The sequence below is a fragment of the Euleptes europaea genome, chromosome 11 (assembly GCF_029931775.1).
Source record: "Euleptes europaea isolate rEulEur1 chromosome 11, rEulEur1.hap1, whole genome shotgun sequence".
Classification (NCBI taxonomy): Eukaryota; Metazoa; Chordata; class Lepidosauria; order Squamata; family Sphaerodactylidae; genus Euleptes; species Euleptes europaea.
The window spans coordinates 36724312-36750186 of NC_079322.1; the positions used below are offsets into that span (position 1 = coordinate 36724312).

The following is a 25875-nucleotide window of genomic DNA, read 5'->3' on the forward strand; positions in this document are numbered from 1 at the left end:
TATTATGATCTTAAGTATCCTTGCTCATTTCTCATATTTTGATATTTGTTTCTTGATCCTTCCATCCCTGGCCCTTCATAGTTTCTGCTACCCTCCCTGATTCTTCTGCTTAAGTACCCCTGTCATTTCTTCTATCATCCTTGATCACCCCATTTCTCTTCTCTCTTTTTTTTAATCTTCAGATTATGTTCCTTAATATAAATTAAACACAAAATTTGCTGTTATTTAAAAACAACCTTACTCCCAATGTTAGCTCCGTGCAGTAACCCATGATTCTTTCCAAACTCACCTCTTTCCCAGAGACCTTTCTTCTCTTTCCTTATTTGGAAACGTTCCGAGCAGCCTGGAGTTCCCATTACTTTTCTCTACCTCTCTATCTGCTTTGAAACTAAAACAAGATCTGTCCCCTGCTGCTCTTTCCTGGATTTATCTTTTAGGATTATTGTCTCTCTAGAAGCTAGGACTCCCTGCCTCAGAAATTGGACCTGTGCCTGGAACCTGCATGGATCTACCTCTTTGGCATCTTGTCCTTCCCCTTCTTGGGTGACACATGTTGCACAGTATGTGTGAGCATTTGGAACATTGCTATCTCAGTGTGTGCATTCTAACGTTGAGTGTTCTTGCCATTGCTTGATGTTATTGTGACTATTTGAGTATGCTAATTATTCCTCTCAATAAACTATCTCTGATTTCACCATGCTCAAGGTCTCAGTAATACTTCCATACTTCAGCAGTTTTTCAACTATCCCTTTATTGCCATTTGTGTGTCATTGTTCAGGGCATGCTCTGCTACCTCTACTTAGGATTGCACTGTAGTTAATCCTGTCTATTACTGCAGAATTTCTCATCACTTGGAGAGGTGGGCATTCTGAACAATATTTCATCTTCTGCCACTCTTCTTTTTATATACCTCTGGTGACAAATATATGATTCTGGATATTGATTATGGCAGCTTCTTTTGCTTGTTATTTAAATCATGCAGATCAAGAAAAAGACAAAACAGTTTACCTGCTGAGCTAGGAGTGGTCAAGCCGTGGCCTTTTCTGTGCCTCCATTTTTTTGGGTAGTATTAGTAAGTGAGGTTCAGCACAAGAAAAATTTGCCTGTTTTCATCCTCGCACGATTTCCTCCAGAGGAACAACATTCTTCACTGCATCTATGCTGATTCCCATACATTGGTACAGGTAAAGCAAGACATAGGGAGCGTTTTTAAATCCCTACAGGAATAAGTGTTCTCAGTATACTTTAAATTAAGTTCCTGATACATATTTAGTCAATATTTCTGAAATTACCTTTACCTAATAGCCCGTAATAATCTATTTAAATCCTGGGCCATTCATAGTAGTGTTCTCTGTAGGGGTCCAGTTATACAGAAATTAATAAAGTCCATATAGCAAGTTCTATGCCTGGCAAAGATCCTGTATTAGTTTGCCATGCATGATGAAAGGCTGGACTGTCATTAAAAGCCAATTATTGCATTTGGTCTAGTTCTCCGAAGATCTTTTATGTGTGAAACATCCTATTGGGAATTGTTGTGTAATTCTCATTACCCTTCTCGACTTTTTATACAGAAGTTCAATAAAGCTTGAAAATGCTCTGAATATTTTTATTGCGATTTCACTTTCTAATTTTGCCAAACTGAGTAATTGTTATTTTTTCTGGCTGCTTGGGAACTAGACACTTAGAAATCTTGATGTGTTTGTTGGATGACATCCAATCATCATACCTTTTGGTGTTACATTATGTGTGCATAGAATTGAATATTACCCATCGGTTTCATTGAAATAAGTCATTTGAAATAAGCAGCCAGACAATATAGGCATGTGTTAGACTATTACGGTAACTGCAAAAGAAGGAAAACCATAATTGGCAATCAAATCTATAACACTTAACTGATAATAAGAGAGTGAGTGATAATAAGAGATATTAGTAGTCTCACTTTCATAGTTCACTTGATTTAGCATTTGTACGGTAAACGGTTTTGTTTTTGATCCTATGTTTGATTTAAAAAACAGAGGCAAATTACACTACCCACCATTTTACAAGGCAGTCCTCAGCTGATTGACACCCCTAGAAACCCATTGACTTCAATATACTTAGAAGGATGTAACTCTGTTGACTGCATTATTAGCTCCAATGCTAACTGGGATATAAGAGACAATAAAATTAAATTTTGAGAATCTGATGCCACCAGAATCTGTCACTTGTGGAGCAAAGATTGGTTCAACCTTAGGGCTGAACTCTTGAGTCCCATAATGTGTCGATGAGATTAGATTACTGCATTAATCCAATGTCAGCAACACTGAGACTTCATTCTAGAGGCGTATGCCATTAGAGCAGCTCTTGCTCAAATACATGGTTCCAGCAGTATGTCAGTGCTGTTAGAGGTTTGCAGCATCCCAGAAAGTCACTTGGGTCCCTTGGAAGTGAAACAGCCTATTTTAGTTCTTTGAAGTATATTTTTCCCTGCCAGGCTTTAATATGGGAAATCAGCCAAAGTAGGGGAGTAATGGAGTGGAGCAATATAAGGCAAGATGGGTGGTTTATGCCCCCTCCTAAGAGTACTTATTTTTGTAAAACAACCCATATGCCGCTACTTGGGGCGTCAGGATCCCAACAAAGGAGGGGAAAGCTCAGTTGCCTATTCATGCAGCCCATGCCCACCCTACCAGTGAGATTGTTAGTTGCCTGTAGCGTTTGTATCTGTCTGAAATTTTGAAAAGAGGGTCACTTGGGTGAAGGGAGCAGCCCCTGAGAATTTTATCCCAATTCCAGGGGAAGGGACGTTACCTCCAGAAATGAAAACTTTGGTTGTTAATTTGAACAGCTCATTTAGCATTCTATCAATTTGTGTCCAGACTACATTTGTTCGAGTAATTATAGACAAAGCAATGATTTTACTGTCCTGGAAAGTGAAATTGAAATATTGCAAAACTGCTGGGCCACATAGACAAGGAGTAGGTGACCAATAACAAGATTTCCTGAAGGATTTCCTGTGATCCAATATGGCCCTACTTCCTTGGCAGGTATGAAGGAGGGCTGAATAATAGATCAGCTGGTATGACTCTTCTGCTTTCCTTTCCTATTTTCCTTCTCTTTGCCCCCTTCTTTTAGATGTTTCTTCTTGATACACTTGTATTTGCTCTCTTTTGTTGTTGGGATATAGTGGAAGTTCAGGTAGGGGAGCTGCTGCTGTATCTCACAAAGCATACGGAGTTAAAATTTAATAATAATTTTGACATAACCATAAAAAGATTGAGAATGATCTTGAGATAATATTAGTGTAGTGCTTGATATAAATATTTAAATACCACTTAAGGATCCCTCATCATGAATGATAAATCCTTTTCCAGATGATCTATCTGCTGTTCAGTTGTAAGAAGGTTAAGATAAAGAGTCAGAACTACTTGAGTTAGTACGTTGACTTACGAAAGCAGCATGTGGGAGAGTTCACATGTCTTTCAAAATGATTGGCTATCCATAGGTCAGAATTTTGTTTAGTTAAATTGTATGACTGCAGATTGACGTGAACTGTGTTTTAGTTTCTGATGTGTGAAAAACAACATATCACAAAATCTTGTAGTCTATCATTGATAAAAACGAGAAGCAACCATTCATTAAAAATGCTTGAACTTTTTATGTTGAATTTCTAATCACTGGCTAATTATTCACCACACTTACTGAGGCAACACTAAATGAATTAGCTATAAAGGATGAACCATGCATGATTGCACATCTAGAACATGCATTTTAAGTACTTAGAATCACTGGTTTTCAATTCTACATAAAAGCAAATTATATGAGTTTCTTTTTCTCTCCCCCCCTCCCATTATTTAGATATTTCGATGAGTAAGTTCCCTCAGCTGGATCCCTTGTTTATTCCAAATGTTAATTAAGTATTTATATAACTGGATAGGAGCTTTATTTGCTAGGCATGGAGCTATTAACAGCAACTTTCTATATGCTTATCTATCCCTTCAACCAAACACGTTGGCATGGCTCAGCAGGATGAACTCCATTAAGAACCATGTATTGATCATACACATTACCTACTGCAGTTGGATTCTCCAGGCATAGTTTTATTTGGGGTTAGATGTGCTTGTGTCTATACTAGTCCCCTGAACTGTCCATGTTCTTGTGGGGGTGGTGGTGGTATGGGCCCTTGGGTATTGACATTTTACACTTTTACAGTGGCTGTCCAGTTTCCTGGGTTAGGCAGCACAGATCAAAATAAAATCAATCCAGAAAGACTTTCTCTCCTCTACAGACTGCTCTGTAAAGGAAAGGAATGGAGGGTAGGTCTCTCTCTTCCACTGATTCTCTGCCCTGCCCATGCTGATTCCACACCATCCCAGAAAAGCTTCGACATATGAAGATGATCCCCTCGGTATGCAGAAAAACATTAGTTTTCATGATTTAAAAAGAACAAAACTCTTCCCCCTACAGCCAGCCTGTCAAGAACTGAACTTGCTCATTGCTCTTGGGATGCTGAGAGCAGCTGAGGTTCAGTTAAAGGAGGAAGAACAGGAGGAGGAGAAAAATTGGCCTACATAAGCCCCGAAGACGTTATAGCATCACAGAGAGACAGATTTGGGAGAGGGTGGAAGTAAATTAGCTTATCTCCATTACTACACTGCAATTTTGCAAGTATCTAATGACATTTGTATGAAAAGATTTTGTAAACTATATTTTATTGCTACCTTCTACAATGGCCAGGAGTGAAAAGCTGCTCAGTGAAGCCAGATTTGGGGAAGTAAAATGATGTCTATTCCTTTCTGCAACAGCACAAGGCTTAATGAAAACTCACCTGGGATGAAGGAACATAAAAATCTGCTCTTCCTCTCTCCTGTACTGCAGCTATACACCTGTTTATGCCTTCTTTGGAGACAATACCATCAAAATTAGCACACATTTACATTCAGTGTATATTTGAGTTGATTCAAAAAGGCTCCACAATACAATGAAAGTAACTTTGGTTACTTTCTTTAACTATCCATAAGTGACAATATTTTTCATAACTTTTTACAATGCCGCAAGGTATCAATAACCTTTGGTGAATCTGGGCTCTAAAATGAAGGGTCTATTTGCAATTCATTCTCCATGTAGGAATAGGATATATTTCATCTATTCTCGTGTGCTTCCAGAATTAGTCTATAGCTATCATTTAATGATACATTGTGCAGTGGGACTGGGAGATGGCTATAGAGGACTTGTGCATAAAATATTTGTTTGTTGAATCCTTCCCCCCCCCCCCCGCAAAATGGAGTAGGTTTTTAAAACAGCACATACAGTCAGATTCTGCCTGGAGCAGGCTGGTAAAATAGCCATTGTCCAGTTGCCTGTGGTAGGTAAGAATTGCCTCTAGGCAGACAAGCAGTTCCAAGAGTTGTTTCTTTCTCCCCTCTTGTAATCCTCAAATTACTAATGTAGGCCTCTGTGAACAAGCAGGCAAGTACATTTTGTGTCAGCTAATAATAGCTTTGAATTGAAAGGTACGCTGACTCGATGGGGGTCTTCCAAAATGAGAGCTTTCTACAAGATTGCAGTTTTATTTCAATAAATGTGTAAGTTTTGCATGAACAATTCTTAGAACATAAAATCTAGAAGGAGGGCAAAGAGACTGTAATATATATTTTTATGTATAGGATCAAATTTCCCAACTGTCTTTCTCTTTTAGTTCATTCCTCTTCCTTCATGCCTGTGATCCAAACAGACCTTTGTTTTCTTCTTTCTGATCAGAGTTTCTCAGGCTCCACAGATATTCCTTGCGTTATCCCCATGCCAACTTCCCTTTCTTATAACAAACATTTGGGCAGCTTATCTAATATTTATTTAGAATTTTATGGCTGGCAGCCATTCCCAAAAGAAAACTCTAGGAGGAATACTAGTGCCAAATATAATGCCAGAACTCTGACGTTCACTTGCTGGTCTCCTCTGGATTCATTAGACTCTGGATTTATAGAGTTTTTTAGGGAACATAATTCTGACTTGCTGTATCAAAGAGCAATCAGCAGAGAAGATATGTCTGCATTTGAATCAGCAGATCACCTGGGCAACCATCCAAATCTCACAGTTTTTAAGCTAAACTCCAGCAAGATTCATAAACTTCGGATTTTAGGACCACATTCTGTAGTCAGTAGAAGCTATGAGAATTTTGGGAGGTTGTTTCTCAGTAAAGGTATTTTTTTATTTGGTCTGCTTAGTTGAATGTGTCTGTAGAACAGGTTTTGTGAGCCAGCTCTCAGCCAGACATTGTAAGCAGAAGTTGCCTGTGCTATACATCCATCATGATCTATATAGTCAACAATTTGTCAACAACTTCTACTCACAGCATATGTCATTTACATGACATATGATACCTACTTTGAGAATGGAGGAAATTGCAGAGTTTGGGGAGTCAAGGACATAAAGCAGGAAAAAAGCACTGCATTCTGAAGTAGAATTAAACTTCTAAGTCCTTTGAAGTTAAGGGTCACAGAATAGTGAAACTCTTTTTAAGAATGAACTGGAGATCACTAAGGTGAACTCAATGGATTACCCTGGTGAGATACAGCATGTCATCCCTTGGAAATGAGCTGGAATTCTATTCCTGGGATTATTTACCAGTCTCTGGCCCCCAATATCCAACTCATATATAAAACTATATGAACACATGAAGCTGCCTAATACTGAATCAGACCCTTGCAGCCCATTCCTGAGCCATGCTTGCGTCCAGAACGAAAGCCCTTTAGGAGGCTGGGAAGGGCCTGCGCCAGCGTCTGAGCCCCCACACCGGCGTCCGGGGGCCCCGCACCGGCGTCCGGGCAGCTTAAGCTGGCATTAGTAGCCCGCACGCCGGGGGGAAGGCCCGAACCCTGGTTGCCCGCCACTGCCATGGCAGCGCCACCCTGGGACACCAACGGGGCTTTCCGGCGCCTTCCAAACGCCGGCAAAGGCCACACCAGCATTCCTGGGGCGTAACAACATCCCAGGAGGCGTTCCCGGGGTGTTCCAGTGCTGGCCTGGGGGAGGGGACACATTTAGGCAGCCTCCAAAGCCCTTTCGGGCCGGGAATGCCCCTTTTGATTTTTTCCTTTTAGGTGGCATATCTCCCGTGCAACCTTGTGAAGGGTGCCGAAACCTCCTTTGGAGGCAGCGCAGTCGCGTTGCGTCCTAAGCCTGGCGCAGGCATTCTGTTCAGGAATGCACTGTTGGTCCATCAAAGTGATTATTGTCTACTCAGACCAGCAGCAGCTCTCCAGGGTCTCAGGCAGGAGTCTTTCACATCACCTACTTGCCTAATCCCTTTAACTGGAGAGGCCAGGGATTGAACCTGGGACTTTCTGCATGCCAAGCAGATGCTCTACCACTGAGCCACAGCCCCTCCCCCAACCATATAAACTATATAAAATACTACGTAAAATACATGATCTTCTCTATGCAAACAAAATTTTTTTAGGTATGTGTGTGTGTGTGTGTAATGCATTATCTACAATGCCATATTTATAATATTTAACCTCACAAGGCAGTTATTTTATCCTAAGTTTCTTTGTTTGCTTGGAAATCTATCATGTGTTTTATATGTAGATGGACACAATTGCAGTTTTTAAAAAAATCTAAATATGGACAGGCAAACTCCTCTGGGATGTATTTTGAATAATGGTAGCAATTACAAGCAACACTTCAGAATTGTTTTAAAAGGTATGTTTCTCCTGAGAGTTCTACGTTCACCCATAACTACTTTCTTCCCCTAAAACCCTTTTTCTGACCTCCACTTGCTAAGGATAAAGGTGGTCTCTTTTACACACACAACCCCCCCATACCTCAAAAACTGATGTGAAAGTAAGTAAGTAAATGTTTATTTGTTGGTAGCAAAAGGCCTTTACAGGAGCCCCGTAGTGCAGAGTGGTACACTGCAGTACTGCAGTCCAGGTTCTGCTCATGACCTGCGTTCGATCCCAACCAAAGTTGGTTTCAGGTAGCCGGCTCAAGGTTGACTCAGCCTTCCATCCTTCCGAGGTCAGTAAAATGAGTACCCAGCTTGCTGGGGGTAAAGGGAAGATGACTGGGGAAGGCACTGGCAAACCACCCCGCAAACAAAAGTCTGCCTAGTAAACATTGGGATGTGACGTCACCCCATGGGTCATGAATGACCCAGTGCTTGCACAGGGGACCTTTACCTTTAAAGGCCTTTACAAAGAAAATTAAACAATATAACAAGAAAATTATACAATAAAGATAAAATGCAAGATGCCTGCTGTGAAAGTTTTCCATGAATGTTCACAACTTTGTTTTTCACAGAGCATTTATGTTCTTAGAAAGAACATCAAGCACTCTGAGAAAATGGGTAAAGGGGAAAGTAAGAAAAAGAAACCTCTCCTACTTCTGCCAACAAAGTGTGTGGATAGAAGGGAGTTGCATACATGAATTCTTTAGCTCCCCTAGAATCAGGCCTGGAGAAAAACTTTTTGGGATGTCTTCTGTTGAATACAAGCAATAATTGTTGTTGTTGTTTGTATTCCAAAACAAGGACAGCCTTCAATAACATCACTAGTTTAGACTGGAAAGTTTTGATTAAAGCCCCTTTCAAACTGCCCTTATAATCTGTTTGAGCAGCCGGTTGCTAGCAGATTTTTAAAATGTAATTTCAGATACAACCATTTTGGCTCCTGGCTGCTAACAGGTTTTTTGTTTTTACCTTTTCAGACAAAGCTGCTTGTGTGCCATTGGCATCCAGGGGCTCCGCCGTTTTTAATGAAAAGTGCTTTTTCCCATTTTCAGTTCTTCCTTCCGCTTCTGAATCGCTGAATTTTCAGTTCTTCCTTGAGCTTCTGAATCGCTGCAATATGCTGTTTAAAACATCTGGGAGCACTTTCAAAGGACTGTTTCTCTCCCCCCCCTCCCATCTTTTTTCGCAGTATGTTCTTTTTCAGCCTTTTTAAAAACATTTTAAGATTAGTGCTATATTGCTATAGCACCATAGCAATTCAGTGCATCTGAACTGTGGTGATATAGCAATTCAGTGCTATATCACCACTATTTGGATGCATAGGATTGCTGTGGTGCTATAGCAGTATAAAATTAATGTTAGAATGCTCAAAAAAATTAAAAGCTGAAAAAGAATGCACTGTGAAAAAAGACAGAGAAAAAAGCATGGTGATGTTTGAAATGGCCAGAACATTTCAGAGTGCTTTAGAGAATGCTCATTAGCGGATTGAAATCAGCTGTATGAAACACCTGTACCTGTATCACTTTACTCAGAATCGGGCCAACAATGGATAACATCCAGTTTCAAATGATAATTTGAAAGGGGCTATAATGTATGCATTATATTTAAATTTAACATGTTTTTAACGAGCCAGATAGGATACTTTTGCCCACTCTTTCTGCTTCTATTTTGCATTACATTCCTGTTCACGTATCCTTCTTCCTGCAACATACATCCTTTTGCCACTAGTTGCTGGAATTTTTACTGCAGAAGTCTAAAGGGCTGATGGGCTGTACTATCCTATCTTAAGCCCCACCACTTCACATTGTAAGGAAAAAATCAGATATTTGGGAGAATCTAAATAAATTTGAACCAAGAATAGTTCCTCTTCTGAAAGCAGAGTGCTTTGCCTTCACTACACCCACAAATCACCCTACCTAGTATTAGGAGATAATTTCTAGATTGGACAGAGTAATATGCAGGAAGGTCAGACTTGGGAACCTCCCATTGTAGTAATTAATGCACTATCCCCACCACTCAGCTTTTTAAACACTTTTTTGACTCTTCCCAACCTTATGCCCTGCAACATCTCTTGAAAGACCATCATAGGTATACTAATTAAATCAACAAAAGACTCCTGGTACAATTATAAGAAAATCCCTGGATGGGTGATTGTATACAGCTTCTTTTAAGACTTGTACTCATGTCTGCTTGTGATGACCGCTGCACATTAAAACTGGAAAGGGGAGGGAATAAACTGGCACTAACATCTCTACTACATTTTCCATTCAGTACCTAATTTCTAAGTTCTATTTAGGACCTAATTTCCATGTAGCCGCCTTTTCAAAGGTTCTGAGTCATAACCACATGTAGATACAATGTGGTGCATACCTATTGTTGTATGAAAGTACTACTATTAAGTCTGCTATTTAGTGTGACATTACTAGCTCCTACACCACGACCTGAGCAGGCCTTGCCCAGTGGGGCTGGGGTTTGGAATGATGCCCAGTTGCCAGTTTATAGTCTCTTCCCACCATGTACTTATGCCCACTACCATAACATTTCTGGCTCTGGGCCTGCCATTTCCTAAGGTGGAACATCTTTGAGAAAGGAAGAGAATAGGCAGGCTAACTAGCAATGTGTATTTGGAGAGATAATTCCATTTTGTTTAGAGTTTAGCATTGCTTCTAATTCTCAAAAAAAAACTTTCTTTAGAAATATAATAAAGTAAGCAAGATCTGAAGTTAACTGCATGTAGAGTCCTTGACATGATTATCCTATTTTCTTGAGTCTTGACATAATTATCCTATTTCCTCTTGAGTCTTCATCTTAATTTCTTTTCTTTCACAGTTCTTTCTCCCTTTTCTTTTCATTTGAGGCACAGTGCTAAGAGCCAGGGATGAACTATGTCAATGCCATGACAAAACTGCAGGGAATTGCTTTGACATTGCATCAAAAAAGAAAATGTTTAGGCCTTGACTGGAGTATTAACTAACTCCATTGCTAATGTTAGAAAGAGAGAGAATTTGTACATGTCAGAATATTCAATAACTATTTCTTCAGGTTCTTGCAATCTACCATGATTTTTTTTGTTCAAAAATATACAGTGGTTTTTCAAAATTGCTTATTCGTTTCCCTCAGGATTTTTGATTTTCACTTACAAAGAAAAATAAAATTTAGTTGTGGCAGGAGTTTAAAAAAAACTTTTCTGTTAATGTGAAAAATGGCTTTGACAGTCTATAAATTCCACTTAACACTGTAAGCAAAATTGGCAGACCTCCAAGAGAACAGAAAAGCTTTTATTTCTCTTCTTTTTGTTGCAGATGGACCCAATTCAAAAAGCAGTAATAAATCATACGTTTGGGGTTCCTCTTCCTCACAGAAGAAAGCAAATAATATCGTGCAACATTTGTCAGTTAAGATTTAACTCAGATGTAAGTAGATAATTTTCTATCCTCTTAATGAATTTATGTATGAGATAATGTTTTCTTTTTGCCAGTGGAACCTACCTGATCCTTGTATGTAAAATGTAATCACATTTGTGATTACTTATTGATACTCCTTGGTTGGTCTTTCATAAACATTTTGGGTTTCTTTTCTACAATTTAAGTTCTACCAAGTTTTTCAGAAATGTATGTGATAGAAGACTCGATGCATCATGACAGCAAGCTGTAGAGCTTACTAGCTCTTAACACATCCACTAGCCCCATATGTTTGAATTGAAACTTCGCCAAAGGTCTATACTGTCATTAATTCTTCCTTGAAGGTGTTCTTACCTAGCAGTTTTGTCTCCAGTAACTATAGCTTGATGATAATTTAGTAAAATAAAGCTATTTTACAGAACTAATTCAAATGTATAGAAAGTGGATAGGCTAGGGTTGCCAGGCACAGCCTTGCAACCAGCAGAAGATGTGGTGGGGCAGGGACATGGTGTGTGTTTGTGTGTGTCAGCAATGGCATGATGTCACTTCCTGGGAAAGCCAGACATGATGTCAGACCTAGCTAGGAATCTATAGAAGCTCTATTGTAAAACCATACAGTTTTCTGTGTTTCTTAGAGAGAACTGATACCACTTCCAGTTTTTCCCCTGACACCTTGCTGTCGCTGATGGCAATTTTTTATTTTTATTTCTCCCACTGGCTGCTGGTGTGCCAGCAGGCAAAGCCCACTGGGGAAGTGAAATCTCCCGCCCCCAACAGACACATGGCAACCCTAAAATAGACAGCCTGTTCTGTTAAGTACCATTTCAGCCTGTGAGTGGTATTGCATGTTATATGCTTTCCCATATGAAAAAGAAGACCCCTGATCATAAAAACCTAAAATGCCAGGAGGAGCGTTTTAGATTAAAACATGCAATCCTCGAATATGAAATGGTAAATTCTAGGAAATCCTGGAGAGTTTTATACTAAAACAAGTGATACTCTATCTTTAATATGAAGTGATAACATTCAAAGAAATCCTGTACCATGGAGCATTTTCTGGTTATTTGAATATGGTGCTGAAAAATAGATATCAGCAAAATAGATATCAGCAAGTGGAATCATCAGGTGCAACGAAAGATGATGAGAAAAAAATACAGCCTGTTTTCAGTTCAAAGCAAATAATGAGGTTTGTTGCTATTACTGTTATTATTGTGCTGAGATAATGTATGTGAAGTGCTTTGAACATTGAAGTGTGATAATACATATTATTATTAATAGAGTGCTTTCATTTCGGGTTTTCACTGTTTTCTGTAAACTTTCTCAGCAAGAAGGTTCTTCCTAGATTTGCCTGTTTACTTCTTGAACAGGCTAGCCAACATCAAAATGAACTCTCTCACTGAAAATAAAACAAAGGTGTAGATGCTTCCACAGAAAAGGGTAATCATGAAAAAAATGCAAAAAGATCCCTCTAATGATGGATTCATTTTACACTTGATATGGTAACCATAAGTTGGTGATGAAATTTCCTCTTATCCAGAAAAAATTAAACTAATCCAAGGAAATGATGAGTTAGTACATTCAACCCAAAATTAAAATTAATCAAGATTCAAAATGTTCACAAGATTCCCAAGGACTGCATAATATTAGCTCTGATCAATTGTATGTACTTTCAAGATATGGTATGCAAGTATTCATACAAGGATGTGAATGGATTTGTTTCACAGTTTGCTTCACAGTGATTCTGTGAACTCTTTCATTATGCATATGAGTAACTCTCCAAAACCCAGTTGCCGTTTATAAAAACATTGTGACACAAGTTGCATAAAAAAGCATTCCCTACAACACATTTCTGCATACATCCAATAACACTGTTATTTTAGATTTTGTTAGATTTTTTTATTTGTTAGATCTTTAGACTGACCTTTCCTAAGCAAGGTCAGGCTTTGTGCTTTTGGAATTGGGTAAATAAATACTCCCAAGACCATGTGATAGCTTTCCATGTTTCACTACTATGCAATGCTATTTCTTAGATTTTGTTAGATTTGAAGTTCTGGATTTTCTATTGGAATCATCTTTTCTCTGCTGTTACCACCACTGTGCTTCCACCACTTTTAAGCAATTTGCTGCAGATTTTCTAATATCTGGTTCTACACAACTGAGATTTGGGTATCTTGCACTGATGTTATAAAATATTCTAAAATAAAATTTTAGAAGCATTAATCAGTTCAAGGCCTCTATGGCAGATGAAATCAGTACCTCTAATTTGGTGGACAAAGAAAATTTTACTTTACAAATTGTATCGATTTTTTTTCTATTTGCTCTCTGTGTTATTTACTGATCAAAATCCCATGCTTCAAAACTGTTTTGAAAGCATTTAAGTGGTTTGAGATTGCAGGAGTATTCACCAAAGGATATAGTCACTGTAGTACATCTGACTATACATTAAAACCACAACACCTAAGACTGACACTACAGCATATATTGCTTTGCTATCCCCTGAAAAATGGGCTTTTTGAAAACTAGCTATCATATTGTGCTCAGGCTGGACTAGAAAGACAGATGGTATTCCATGTGTGAGATCCTCAGCAATTTCTGAAGACCCATGAGAATGGTCCAAGCATATCCTACATTGTCTTGCTATCCCTAAAGTGAAGATCGAATTCATGTACAATTTGAACATATGATGCAACATCTTATCAGGAAGCAAGCTGGATATAAAAATATCCAAATGAATATCTTTGGATCAAGGGAAAGGCTTATGCTAATATGTCAGTTATAATCCCTATTCACTCTTCTCTCATTAGGCAAATGGGATCCCTTGTGCTGTGGTGACATTATACTCTCTAAGCAGGGTGCATGATGCAGTCCCATCTTTATAATATGATTTCAGCTCCTCCAGTGAATCCAGATAGTATCCAACAGGGGATAGTGGTTGCCATCTGTGGCCGACTGCTGAGTACTGATGTGTTATCCTGGTCATGGAATCCTGAGTGACAGGAGGTTCAAAAAGAAAAGAAAAACCCTGAGAATTCTACAGTTGGCAGTTGAGAGTTGGCAGTTGGAGAATGACAGTGGATAGTTTGAGGCTGGTAGCCTGGGTGAAAGGAACACATCAAGAAGGATCCTGTGTGAGGGAAGTGAATTGAGTGTCCTTCCCTAAGGGAAATAGCTCCAAAGAAAAGGGGGTGATTCCTAACCAGTTTTAATGAAGAAAACTGGGAATTTGTGTGTTTTGTTCCTGCCGCCACCAATAATTGAAATATTGCTTCAAAGACGCTTATGTCAGTTAAACTAAGCAGTGACTGCCAAGTCTCAATCTATCTCTAAAGTAACAACACCTGTCAGTGAAACACATCAGCTGTAATCTGAATACAAAGTATCTATAGTATATAATTATCCTATATTTCCTCATTCCTATAGTTGTTTTATCTGCCAAGTTTAGTCCTAAAACTTCCCTGACAACCTGACTTTAACTCTTCCCCAAAAAGGAAAAATAAAACAGTTTTGTGTTTCTAATTCAATAAGCCTCTTGTGTGCTATATTCTGACTTATACAAATGAAGGTTTTTGGCAGTTTCCTCATCTTCCTAAGTGTGGGACAATTCATACACCTCTGGAGATAACGTGGTGAGGAAAAATAAATAAAAAGACATCCATTATGTCATAATTCCCCAAGAATCTTTCTCTTTTCACAGATTCCTAGTACAAAGGATAGCCAGTCTTGTTTCTTGTGTTCAGTACATTTTCATACTATTTGAATCAATAGAATTGCATCCAGTTCCACTATTTAGGGTAACTCGGAGGTTGTTGAATCCTAAAAATGGAGCCCCAGAATGATAAGAAATTGGCTATTAGATGTGAAGGTTTTGTCAGTTCTTTGTTGCTAATATCTCTCACATCTACTCTAACCCGGATGTCTGTTTTGGAACATATTAAACAATAGAGGTGTCTGGAGTAGCATCTGATTTTTTTACGTTTCAGCTTGGTGTCCCCAAGCAAAATTGACAGGATCCTGGGTAATGTGAGGACCTCTATATGCTGTCTTGACCATCCTAGCTGGTGAAGTTAGTCTATTGTAATGTGATTTACATGGGGCTGCCCATGAAGATAATGCAGGAACTTGGTGCAGAATACAGCAGATTGTTTGTTACAGTACTAGTATTATGCCTATTTTAAAATCATTGCATTGGCTGCCTCTTACAGCGCATTCCTGAGGTGCGCTGGTGGCCCGACCCAAAGGCCTTTGGAGGCCGGCGACGGCCCACGCCAGCGCAAGGGCCCACAGCGCTGGCGTCCGGGAGGTGCACGTCGGCGTTTGTGGCCCCAGCGCTGGCATGGAGGGCCGGCCGCTGGTCTCTGGCCGCTGCTGCTGCAGCACCAGGTTCGGCCGCTGCTGGAGCCTGCCTCCAGCTTCCTGCAAAGGCCACAGGTGCGTTCCCAAGCTGAAACAGCTCAGGAGGCCGCCTAATGGCAGCCCTGCCCCTGGCTGGCGCCGTAATGCCCCAGGAACACCTCTTGGGTCGCCGCCATGGCCTTTTAGGTGGTGTATCTCCTGTGCAACCCTGAATTGCACAGATTTTTGGCGTTGGGCAGTAGTTTCGGCTAGGCCGAAAATTAGTTAAAAGAAAATTAGTTAAAAGAAAAAGAAAGATATCGTTTAGAAAGTAAGAACATTGGCCCTTTCCATAAAATAAGAAAAAGAGTATTTTACATAAAGTACACTATACAATACTCAATAAACACAGTAATAATGTTAAACGGTATAAATTGTGATAATATAAAAAAAATTAAACCTGCAGTGAGCTGATTCAGTTCCAGCACTTACATTTTCAGACCAGCCTTGCTTACATGGTCAGTGGGCATCTGTTCCCTTGTGCTGCCTGAAGTTATGCAAGGCCAAGCTATTTTGGTGGGACATTAACTGGGGCAGCAAAGTTGTCTGGCCAGTTCTTTGACTGCTCGACTTTAAAGTGGTCATGTGTAAGATTTTAAACTCTCATTGTAATCAATTTTGAGTCCCAGAAGGTGGATTAAAAACAACTTCTGTGTAAAATAAATAATGTTTGTCAGGAAGTGAGCTAGTTAGAGAATAAGCCAAGAATTTTTATAAATTCCCCTAAGCTTTGTGTGTGAGTTGCTTGTAGGTGTACGTACAAAGACATGAGGGAGGTTGGCATGCTGTGTCCACATGAGTTTGAGGAATGTGAAATAATCAGAGAATCACTTTTACTTCATCTTTTTTGTTCATGGTGGGTTTGCCGATCTTCCAAATTTTGTGGCTGCTTCCTTTTTTTAAGAAATCAAGCATTTTTTTAAATAAATGTATTCATAGGTTTGTAGTGTGTCAGACAATGTGAACTGAAGTAAGTCCACTGGAATGCTCTAGTATTATGAGCATCCCTTTTGATGAAAAGCAAAACTCCATAAAAACAAGAGGTTTTTTTTTTTTTTAGATCCTAGAGATACAATTTATGTATCAGGAATAGACACAAAAATTATTTAGGCCTGATCATATTATGAAAATTATATTGTAAAGCAGCTCTTTATGATATTTCATTTCCTTTCAGTGTGGAGAAGCATTCTTCCAGTCACGGGGTCATGAAATCAGGTTTCCAGTGGAAATAAGAAAAGGCAGCACTGTCTTGCAGAATTATTTAAATCCTTTCTGCAGAAGTTATCTACGAGTCTTTGCAACAGCTGTGTGTTCAATATTGCTTTCTTATACAATGGAAAAGAGTAAGCCATATTTAGTAAATTTCTCCATGCTAGTACAGAACTGTGGTTCAAGCTTTAAGCATGAAAGTCTCATCTACAAAGAGAGAATTGCATTTTATGGGTTCTTTCGCAGTACATTTACAATACTCTCTTCCTCCATTTTATCCTAACAACCACCCTGTTTATGGATTTAGATACATATATATGCCATTCAAAGTCCTGCAAAACTTGGTTAGGTTCAAGAAGCTACTTTAGTCTACTGATTCTTTTTTAATATGTACTCATTTATTTTGAGAAATGTATATGGTGCATAAACAGTACCATAAAATCAACTCAACCTCAATGATCAGTTAAAGCCAGCCAGGGACAGGTGCCTGGCAAGTTTGAGGGAAGGCATTCCAAAGGCAAGGTGCCACCACTAGGGTTGCCAGGTGTGGCCTGGCAGCCAGTGGGAGATCCAGGGGGCCAGGGACATGGAGGGCAGCCAGCAGCATGTCATGAAGTTACTTCAGAGAAAACCTGAAAACGATGTTCCATTTCCTAGGAGTCAACAGAAACTTTGTGGTAACACCATAGAGATTCCAGCAATTCCTACAGACGACTGACATCTCTTCCAGGTTTTCCCCAGAAGTGACATCACACCTTTGACCTGACTGCCATTTTTACCCCTGCCATTTCTTTTCTTCCCCACAGTTCCAGTCGGTAAGAAATAAGCAACAGGGCGGGGAATTCCCTGTTTCCACCAGGGGGCTTGCAAGCCTAGCTACCACTGGAAAAAGCCCTGTCTCTGGTCTCCCCCTGACTCATCACTGCAGGTGAGGACAGATAGCAGGGTTTGAGAGGCCATTCTTAACTGTCAGACTGGACAATACAGAAAATATGAGAGTTAAAGCTATGAAGGAGCCAAAACTGACGTTTTTGATCATCAGAGAGATAGCAGGATACAGAGGGTTTTTCTCCCCAGTCCAGTCCCTCAGGTATATGAAGGATCTGCTACCTACCATCCATTGCAATGTAGGTCAATGTTATTCCATAAATAAAGGACAAGGAATCATGGCTGCCAAGATAATAGTCCTAGATGTCCAAGTCAGGAGATGCAACAAAGATTCAGTTCCTCAAGGTTTTTCTATGTAGGGCCATAATGCTTGAGGTTTTAAAAACTCATCAGAATTTATTTGAATGGACACACACATGTAGACCAATTCACAACATTTTTGAATTGCTATTGGTCCAACAATTCAGTTATGTCTTTGGGAACCAACCTGTGCAATTGCAGTTATCATGGAAGACCACTTGCTGGATCCACAATCTATTAAGTTGATGGTGATTTAAGGTAAATATTTATGATTTTTCCTTACACATCCCACCAGGTATTCCAAAATAAATGAACTGGCAGCTGTAATTAGGGATGCATATTCATTAAGATGGTCATGTATGATATGTTTTCACCATGGAAAACCAATATCGTAATTCCCATTTACTATTATTTTATTGGTGTTACTGTCTACCTCTCAATACCATGGTATTTGATGTGAGAGTTCGGGCATATCACACCCTCTAAGCCTAATCTCAGTTTCATAGGATTGTTGTTATTGGGTTTTATATATGGTTAATATGGCAGAGTTTGCCCAGTCATGGAAGTGTGATATTGAGTGCAATAAAATCATTCTTCCCAAGTAGTAAATTGCAAAAAAGTAGAACTTATATTTATTCAGGTTTAGTCTGTTAACATTCTTGTTGCAGTTTATAAAAGATAGAAAGCCTAATCTAAATAATACATTTCCCTATACAAGTGGCTAGCTGATCCAGCATCATGTGAGTGCAAGTATGATTGTATTGTGTTTTTTTACAGGAGAGATCTGTAGAAACGTCTGCCCCCCTGCAGACCATGTGGAAAAGAGAGACAAAATGTCTGCTGAGAGAGAAGGAGGAGGGGTTAGAGGGCAGTCCCCAGGATCAGACAAAGAGGAACATCCCATTCAAGAGAAAACAACTACAAATTTAGAGTAAATTAGCGCCCCCCAATGTCCCGGCATGCTGAGTCGCTCTCACACCAGCAGATGTGAAGATAAAATATAGAAAGAAGAGCCATGTGTGTAGTCATTAGTTCTTTAGAAAAGGGTGGGATAAAAACCTACTAGATAGATTTTTGACTACCTGGATTTTAAGCAGAGCAATTCAGACCAGTTTCCAGTCACCAGAAGTGGTTTGTTAATACTGCTTCAGATGAAAATGTTTTGTCAGTTTTCCGGGCTTTATTCCAGTGAAGAGTTTAGGCCAGGATACAAAAAACAATAAAAGCAGTACCATAATACCCAAAGTGGCTTCAGTCTTGTATTTCTCTCATACTTCATGGCAGGCTGATTCTGAAACTTAAAAGAGTTTTGAAGGCAGTTGGTGATATGACACAGGAATAGCTCCTTAGGTCCTTGTCTTCAACTTTTTTGTATAAGATTGGGTAAGATTACTGGTGGTGAGATACAGATTTTAATGGGACAAGAGAAGTTTGAGGTTTGGATAATTATTTCAGTAATGAAGATGATTCAAAGTTCAAGAAAATCTTAAATTGTTCACACCTTAGAATAGCATTCCTGGGTCGTCTTTATTTGCATTCCCTGCAAATAAAATGGGTACAACAAATTGCTTTAGAAGTGTTATTGTGAGTCTGAAAAAAGATGAAATAGCTTTGTAAATAAAGGCTATAGTATAATAACTATATCAACAGTTTCCTGTGCTTTTCATTTCATGGACTTGATCACTAACCACATCAATATCATCTCTTGTTCAGATCCTGATGCAGCACAAAGTCCATTTTTTATACAGAATGATATGGTTTCTCGGCTTTGTCCCGTGTTTTCAGGGTCTCCGTGGAGTCTCTGTTTAATCTTAGCTGTTACGATCACATGCTGAATGCCATAGTGGCCGTCCTGTAATGTGAAGATGGGAAAGATGCAGGAGTGGGGGGAAAATGGTACATACATCCAACTTTGACAAGTCGCTTCTTTTTGTGACTTCTTGTCCTGGGAAAATAACTTAGTTTTTGCAGTATTTTTTTATTAAAAAAAACTATTGTTGCCTTTAAATCTGCACAACAAAAAAACCCTTTCCTGCTATGTATAATTGTATAAAGTATAATATGTCTAATATGTCTAGTAATATGTCCTTCTCTGGAAATGTGATTCATGGCCCGTGAACGCACTAGCAACTTACCTCGCAAATTACACGCATCCAGTACGCAAGAATACAAACCGCCTTTAAATTCCTATTCCCAAAGTGCCTCCTTTCCCCGCTGCACTTGAAAATCCCCAGACCGGCACGCTTCCACGCATGCCCAGTTGGCGCTCCAAGCAAGGACAGCGATTGGTCCAGCGTTAGTAAGGGAGGCGGGGGGAGTGCGGGGGTTGGCTGGCAGCAGGAAGTGGATTGAGGACGCATTGCATGTTCCCACTTTAAGGCACCGAGTGTGGAGGACATTTTATTTTTTTAACTCGCCTTATCAGTGGATCCTCTTACCGCAGAGAAACTGCGCTCTGGAGACATCCTGGGAATCCTTCGGGTGAGATGAAGTGGGAACATGCAAGGAAACCCCGCAGAAATCGGAGCTGCAAATGGTAAGTGCGGACACGGCCATGGTCAAAATGCTTCTTTATTTCCTATCTTTTCCAGAAAATCTGGTTTATGTTATCAGCTAGAAAATGTAATGACAAAAAAATCTAGAAAGGAATAGATGTAGAGATTCCTGTGGGATCTGTAGCATTCACAGCTGCATAATTTAGAAACCCTATGGAACATCCAAACATCTTGAGACATAAGACTGTTGCCCTAAGGAAGTCTAGCCAAATAGCACAGGATGCCTTCCTTTTATGTAGCACATATGACTACTTTGAGAACAACCAATGAATTGTTTCACACTTGGATATGTGATGGCTTTTGTTTTTGTAGGCATATGCTGCACAGTTTGAAACATTACCTTATGTTTCCTAAGACACAATTTTAAAAGCTGGTAATACTAGCAGAATTCACAGTCAGAACCTAGGAGATGGCTGTAATGGGATGTGGTAGGAGCTATTTGACCACTTTAGAATAGTTTATTTTATCTCTACAATTGTTGTCATTACTGTATAATAAAAAAGGTAAAGGTCCCCTGTGCAAGCACTGGGTCATTCCTGACCCATGGGGTGACGTCACATCCCGACGTTTTCTAGGCAGACTTTGTTTACGGGGTAGTTTGCCAGTGCCTTCCCCAGTCATCTTCCCTTTAACCCCAGGAAGCTGGGTACTGTATAATAATCATAGTTATTATTCTTCGAGTTGATCAGCAATCCTACACATAGGATTGCTATATCCAACTGAAATTGATGGCAGTTAAGTATCCTAATGCAGAATTGCAGCTTTACCATGAGCAGTAAAGTGCAGAATTGCACATCTGCATGGTAAATCAGTTCAGCCAGCTAAAATTCCAAAATGCAATATAGAATCGAGGGTGAGCTGGCCCAAATATTTCTGGTGCCCTTGGCAAATGAATTGCCACCCCCTGCACTGCAGAGAAGCCACTGACGTCACCCTTCTTACCTCCTGTACCTTAGGGAAGGCACCACCTGCCTGAATTCAGGCAAGCCCCTGGGGGCAGAAGGCAGCAAGCATAGCCCATACACAGTCCAAGGTCAAAACACAGATATTCAGAAGTCCAAACATAAAAACCCAAAGGGCAAATCCAGAGAGCACATGCAAGGTCACAGTCTGTTGTGTTGCAGGCAAGGAGCGAGGGCCGGAAGCTGGAAGCGTAGTCTGGGGAACAGTCCAAGGTCATTCACAGTTCAGGCAAAGTCCAAGATCTCAATACAGGCAAGGGAAGGCCGAGGCGTTAGTCAAAGTCAGTCCAAGAAGTCAGGATACCAGGAATCCAAAGTATAGCAGGGAAACAAGGCTGATACACAAGGACGTTGGTGACAAGTTGCTTGCACAAGCCTAACTGATGGCTTAAATCTTTTTTCCTGCTGTTGTAGTAGAGCCAGCTGATGCTGATTAGGCTGAGTTCACAGGTGGTGCTTCAGCTTTGCTCTTCCTCATCACTGCTACTGAGGAGGTTCCTCTGTAAAGCCTTCAGTCTAGCACTCTGCCGTCTCTGCTGCATTGCAAGACAAACCTGTCTTCTTCTCTGCTCCAGTGGCCTTGGCGAGGCCTCTGGAGACACTGCACATTGCAAGGTGTCAGGTCCAACTGGAGTCCTTGAACTGGCAGACTGCAGGCATGGTGAGTCATCTCCTGACTTTGGCTGATCCCCTGTTCTGGCAGGCTGTAGGCCCTGTGGTTGTTCCTTTGGGACGTCTGCCTGAGGATGTCCCTCTGTTCTGGCTTCTGTTTCCCCTTCGTTAGAGGAGGTCTCTGCAGGCTGACTCATGACACAGTTCAAGGTCAGGGGTGAATGCAGTAAGCAAAGTCTCAGTCCAATCCAAGGTCAATCACACTGAGGTTTACAGTACAGACCACCAGCAGGTACACAAGGGTTGTGGACAAGTTGCTTCCATGCTGGTTCACCCTTTTCTGGTGGCTTTTATCAGGATAACCCTGATCAGGAACAGGTGCAACTCCTCTGCCTGCTGAGTCATCCAAGGAAAGGTGCAATTCATTGATGGGTGCAATTCATTGATCCTGTGATGACGCACAGGCAGAGGTTGATCAGTGTTGGGCTGTCAACCATGCACTATGGTGCCGCTCCTGCACCTCCCTCTGGGCCCATCTTCTTCAGTGTTCCAAGGGCTCTGGCAACCCTGGGGGTGATGCTGGAAGCTAGATCCATTCTATGTCAGCTTTGGCTCCTGGACTGTGAGACTGAGGGCATGGTGCTCTGACTTTGGCCTGAGACTCCCAGCCTGCACTTGATGGAGTCTCTACCTTGTCTTTTGGGTCTTCCTGTGGCAGCCAAGGGCTGGAGCCAGCTTCCCCTATCTCTTCATCATCTGAGGTGTTGCCAGGCAAACCCATGACTCGACTACTCATGCCACTCTCACTGGGGCAGGGCTGTGGCATAATGTGGTATCATACCTCCTAATGGGTTGGTTGGGAGACAGAAACAGCCCAAGAAAATGGGACTGCTCCCAGGTCCATCCACACCCCCATCCCCCCAATTGAGAGAAGACAGGAAGTAGAAGGCTTTCCATGGACTGCCCACAGAAGCCAGGGGTGCCTCTTGAGGCTGTTGCTTGTTGCAGCATATCCCATATCTGTAGGCAGGCAGGGCAGCAACAGGGCAGGTTTTGATGCCCCTCCGCCTCTGATGCCTAGCCTATCATCTACATGTGTTTTTGGGATAGGCTGGCCTTTTATTGACAAGTCTCAGGGGTGATTCACTCTGTCAGTTTGCAACACGTGTACAGCAGGAAGGGAAGAATTTATGTAATTTATGTAGTCTGTGCATATAAGGGACAAAATATGTTCTTCCTAGGGATGGACTTGCTAGCATTTTCACTGATTATTTTGAACACTTAAAATACTTTTTCCAAATCTATTTGAGTTGGCTGGTGAGTGGGTTTGGGAGAGAGAATTGGCTGAAGATACAAAAGAATACCTTCACGATGGATAAAGTGTTAAACTTTTCATATTGTTAAACCTAACTCATTGTATTTCTTATGTTAAAAATGGCAAAATTCACAGCAAAAGTATATTCATTTCTTTAAGAATGAATTCCACTCCCACCAGTATATTTTAGATTGCAAGAGAATTTGTTTGATTAGTTTCTGCCATACTTCTCAGTATTAGTAAGAGTATCAGCACAGATATATTTAAATGTTAAATATATATTTAAATAGTAACCATTTAGTGAGTTGACCAACAAGATGAGACCCGTGCCCTGCGGGACCTAGCTCCGTTCCACAGGGCATATAAGATGGAGATGTTCCACCAGGCATATGGTTGAAGACAGCAATGGTTATATGAATTAGCTGGCCTCCTGCAGCTTCCTTCCTTCCTTGTCCTTATCCTTCCTTCCCTTCTTTTCCCTTTTCAAGTTCCTTCTCCTTCCCCATTGCCTTTTTTTGTCCTTGGGCCTGTGGGCCTCTTGGAGGCTACTGGCCTTTCTGGTATTCATCTTTAGGCCAACCTCCTTGTCAAGAACATTCAATTTTAGGAACTAGTTATTGAGTTTGGGGTGCCATCAGTATTTTAAACTGGGTTATATTTTTAAAGTTCTAGTATTAATTGTATACTGTATGTATTATCTTGAAAGCTGCCTTGAGCTTGGCTGTGCCAAGGAGGATGGGGTACAAATCTAATAAATAAGATAGGTGTGTGAGAGGCATAATCATAGGTGATCTCTCCCTGTCCACACTGAGGGACTTTTAAAATACTGCAGCTTTGATATGATGCCTCACCTTAAGGAGACAGCAATCCCTAATGCATGTGAAGAAGCTGTAACGTTGGCTATTTCATATGGTATCATATGAATGTTGTCAAGCCGTTAACACAAAGTGCCATTTTTATTACTAATTCATGGTGGAGACAAACCTGGATACATACAAGCGTCTACAATGTGGAGAAGCCTTATGTAGCCAGCACACATTGCAACTTGGTTATGTACATTAAGAATGTGTAAACCAATTTCTTTCAAACATTTATAGAACTGATTTGTTGTATTGTGTTGGAAATATAACAATTGACTCTTCATGTTAATAACAGTATGCTTTGAAAACTTTGTTTCGAAGTTGTTGTATTTTTAATAAGCCTTTGAAACAAGACTTACAAACATAGATTGCTTTTAATGGCTGAATTAGATGATATCCCAGGGAATGCCCCACCATTTTGAAGCAGGGAGTTCCCACTGCTCAGGACTACTGTGGTGTGAGAGGAGGAGGGACTCCTGCCTTTCCCTGTGCTGTTTTTCTGATGATGTCAGGGTGCGTTATTTGCCCATACATCCCCCAGCACTGTTCCAGGTTAGAAAAATAGTATGCGGGAAGGCAGGAGCCCCTCCTCTCCCTACATCATGGTAGTCCTGACCAAAATCAGCCCCTGTGGTACAGTTAAAAGGGGCTCCCTGGTGGGAATTCAGTGTTTCAAAATGGTGGTGCATCCCCAGGGACGCCCAGGTTATCTCGTTTGGTCCTAATTGAGCTTCTGTTTTGATCAAAATTAAAAATTTAGAGGTTTCAAGTAGCCATCAGGGACTCACTTCTTCTCGTGATGGAATTAAAAAAGGCAATTTAAAATGAGATCCCAGAAGCTGGTAGCGATATGATTTTTGTGTAAGAACAAATACAATAGTAGTAGTAACCTACACTCTCGAATAGCAGATAGATCTTGGGAAATTACTTTTGTGTGAATTGATTTACAAGTCTTGTTCAACCAGGTTTCTATAGGTGTTAAGTGTGCACTTAAAGGAAAAAGCCACTGCTGCATAAATATATTTCATTTGTATTGGAGCACTTTCTTACAGGCATAAATGCCTCCTTGTATGCTTATAAAGAAGTCTTCAGGGATATTCAGAGAATTGGATTTATCCTTTCCCCAGCATAGCTTATTTTCTCTGCATCAGTGGTCTTGTCATGATAATCAACTTTTTTTTGTCCCAGCCATCAATCATTCTTGATTACAGCTGGGTAGAAGTTCTGTGCTGTTGATCAGCTCATCAACGTGCATAATATTATATCTGGTGACTAGTGAAAATTGTTGCTCAATGGGAACTCGGTTGCCTTTGCCGCTTTTGTCAAAAGTACTTTGATCTACCTATGGTTCCCCCTGCAGTTCTCACTTCTACCTTTGATTGTAACCTTTTGAATTTAGATTACTCTTTCTCTGAAGAATCTGAATACTGAAGTATTTCTCTTTGCTATAGCATTTAGTTGGACAAATACTACAGTAATTATTGGTACATAATACACAAATTAAAAGACAGTGCAGGTTGCACAACGGCCTTATTTCTCCAATGGACAGAGCAAACTGTTCTGAAAAGACCGGTCAGTGATTTCCATTGATTTAGTTAAGCTGAAATTTCATCACTTACAAAGCTTTCCCATTAGTAGCAGTGCTTTTCTCCAGCACAAGGGGCTTTCTGCTG

At 40.4% G+C, this 25875-nt stretch overlaps 1 protein-coding gene across 6 annotated transcripts in view; it reads left to right on the forward strand.

Annotated features, from left to right (window-relative positions):
- ZNF385D (zinc finger protein 385D) overlaps positions 1-25875 on the forward strand; it is a 412248-nt gene that overhangs the window by 281343 nt on the left and 105030 nt on the right. For 4 of the 6 annotated variants that reach the window (XR_008933693.1, XM_056857457.1, XM_056857459.1 and 1 more), the window contains one exon: positions 11011-11121. The exons of the other annotated variants lie outside the window; for them this stretch is intronic. Coding sequence is in view for 3 of the 4 variants with exons in the window: in XM_056857457.1 (XP_056713435.1) it covers positions 11011-11121 (111 nt within the window). In the remaining variant the exon portion in view is untranslated. The remainder of the gene's footprint in view (positions 1-11010; positions 11122-25875) is intronic. 6 annotated transcript variants of the gene reach the window in all.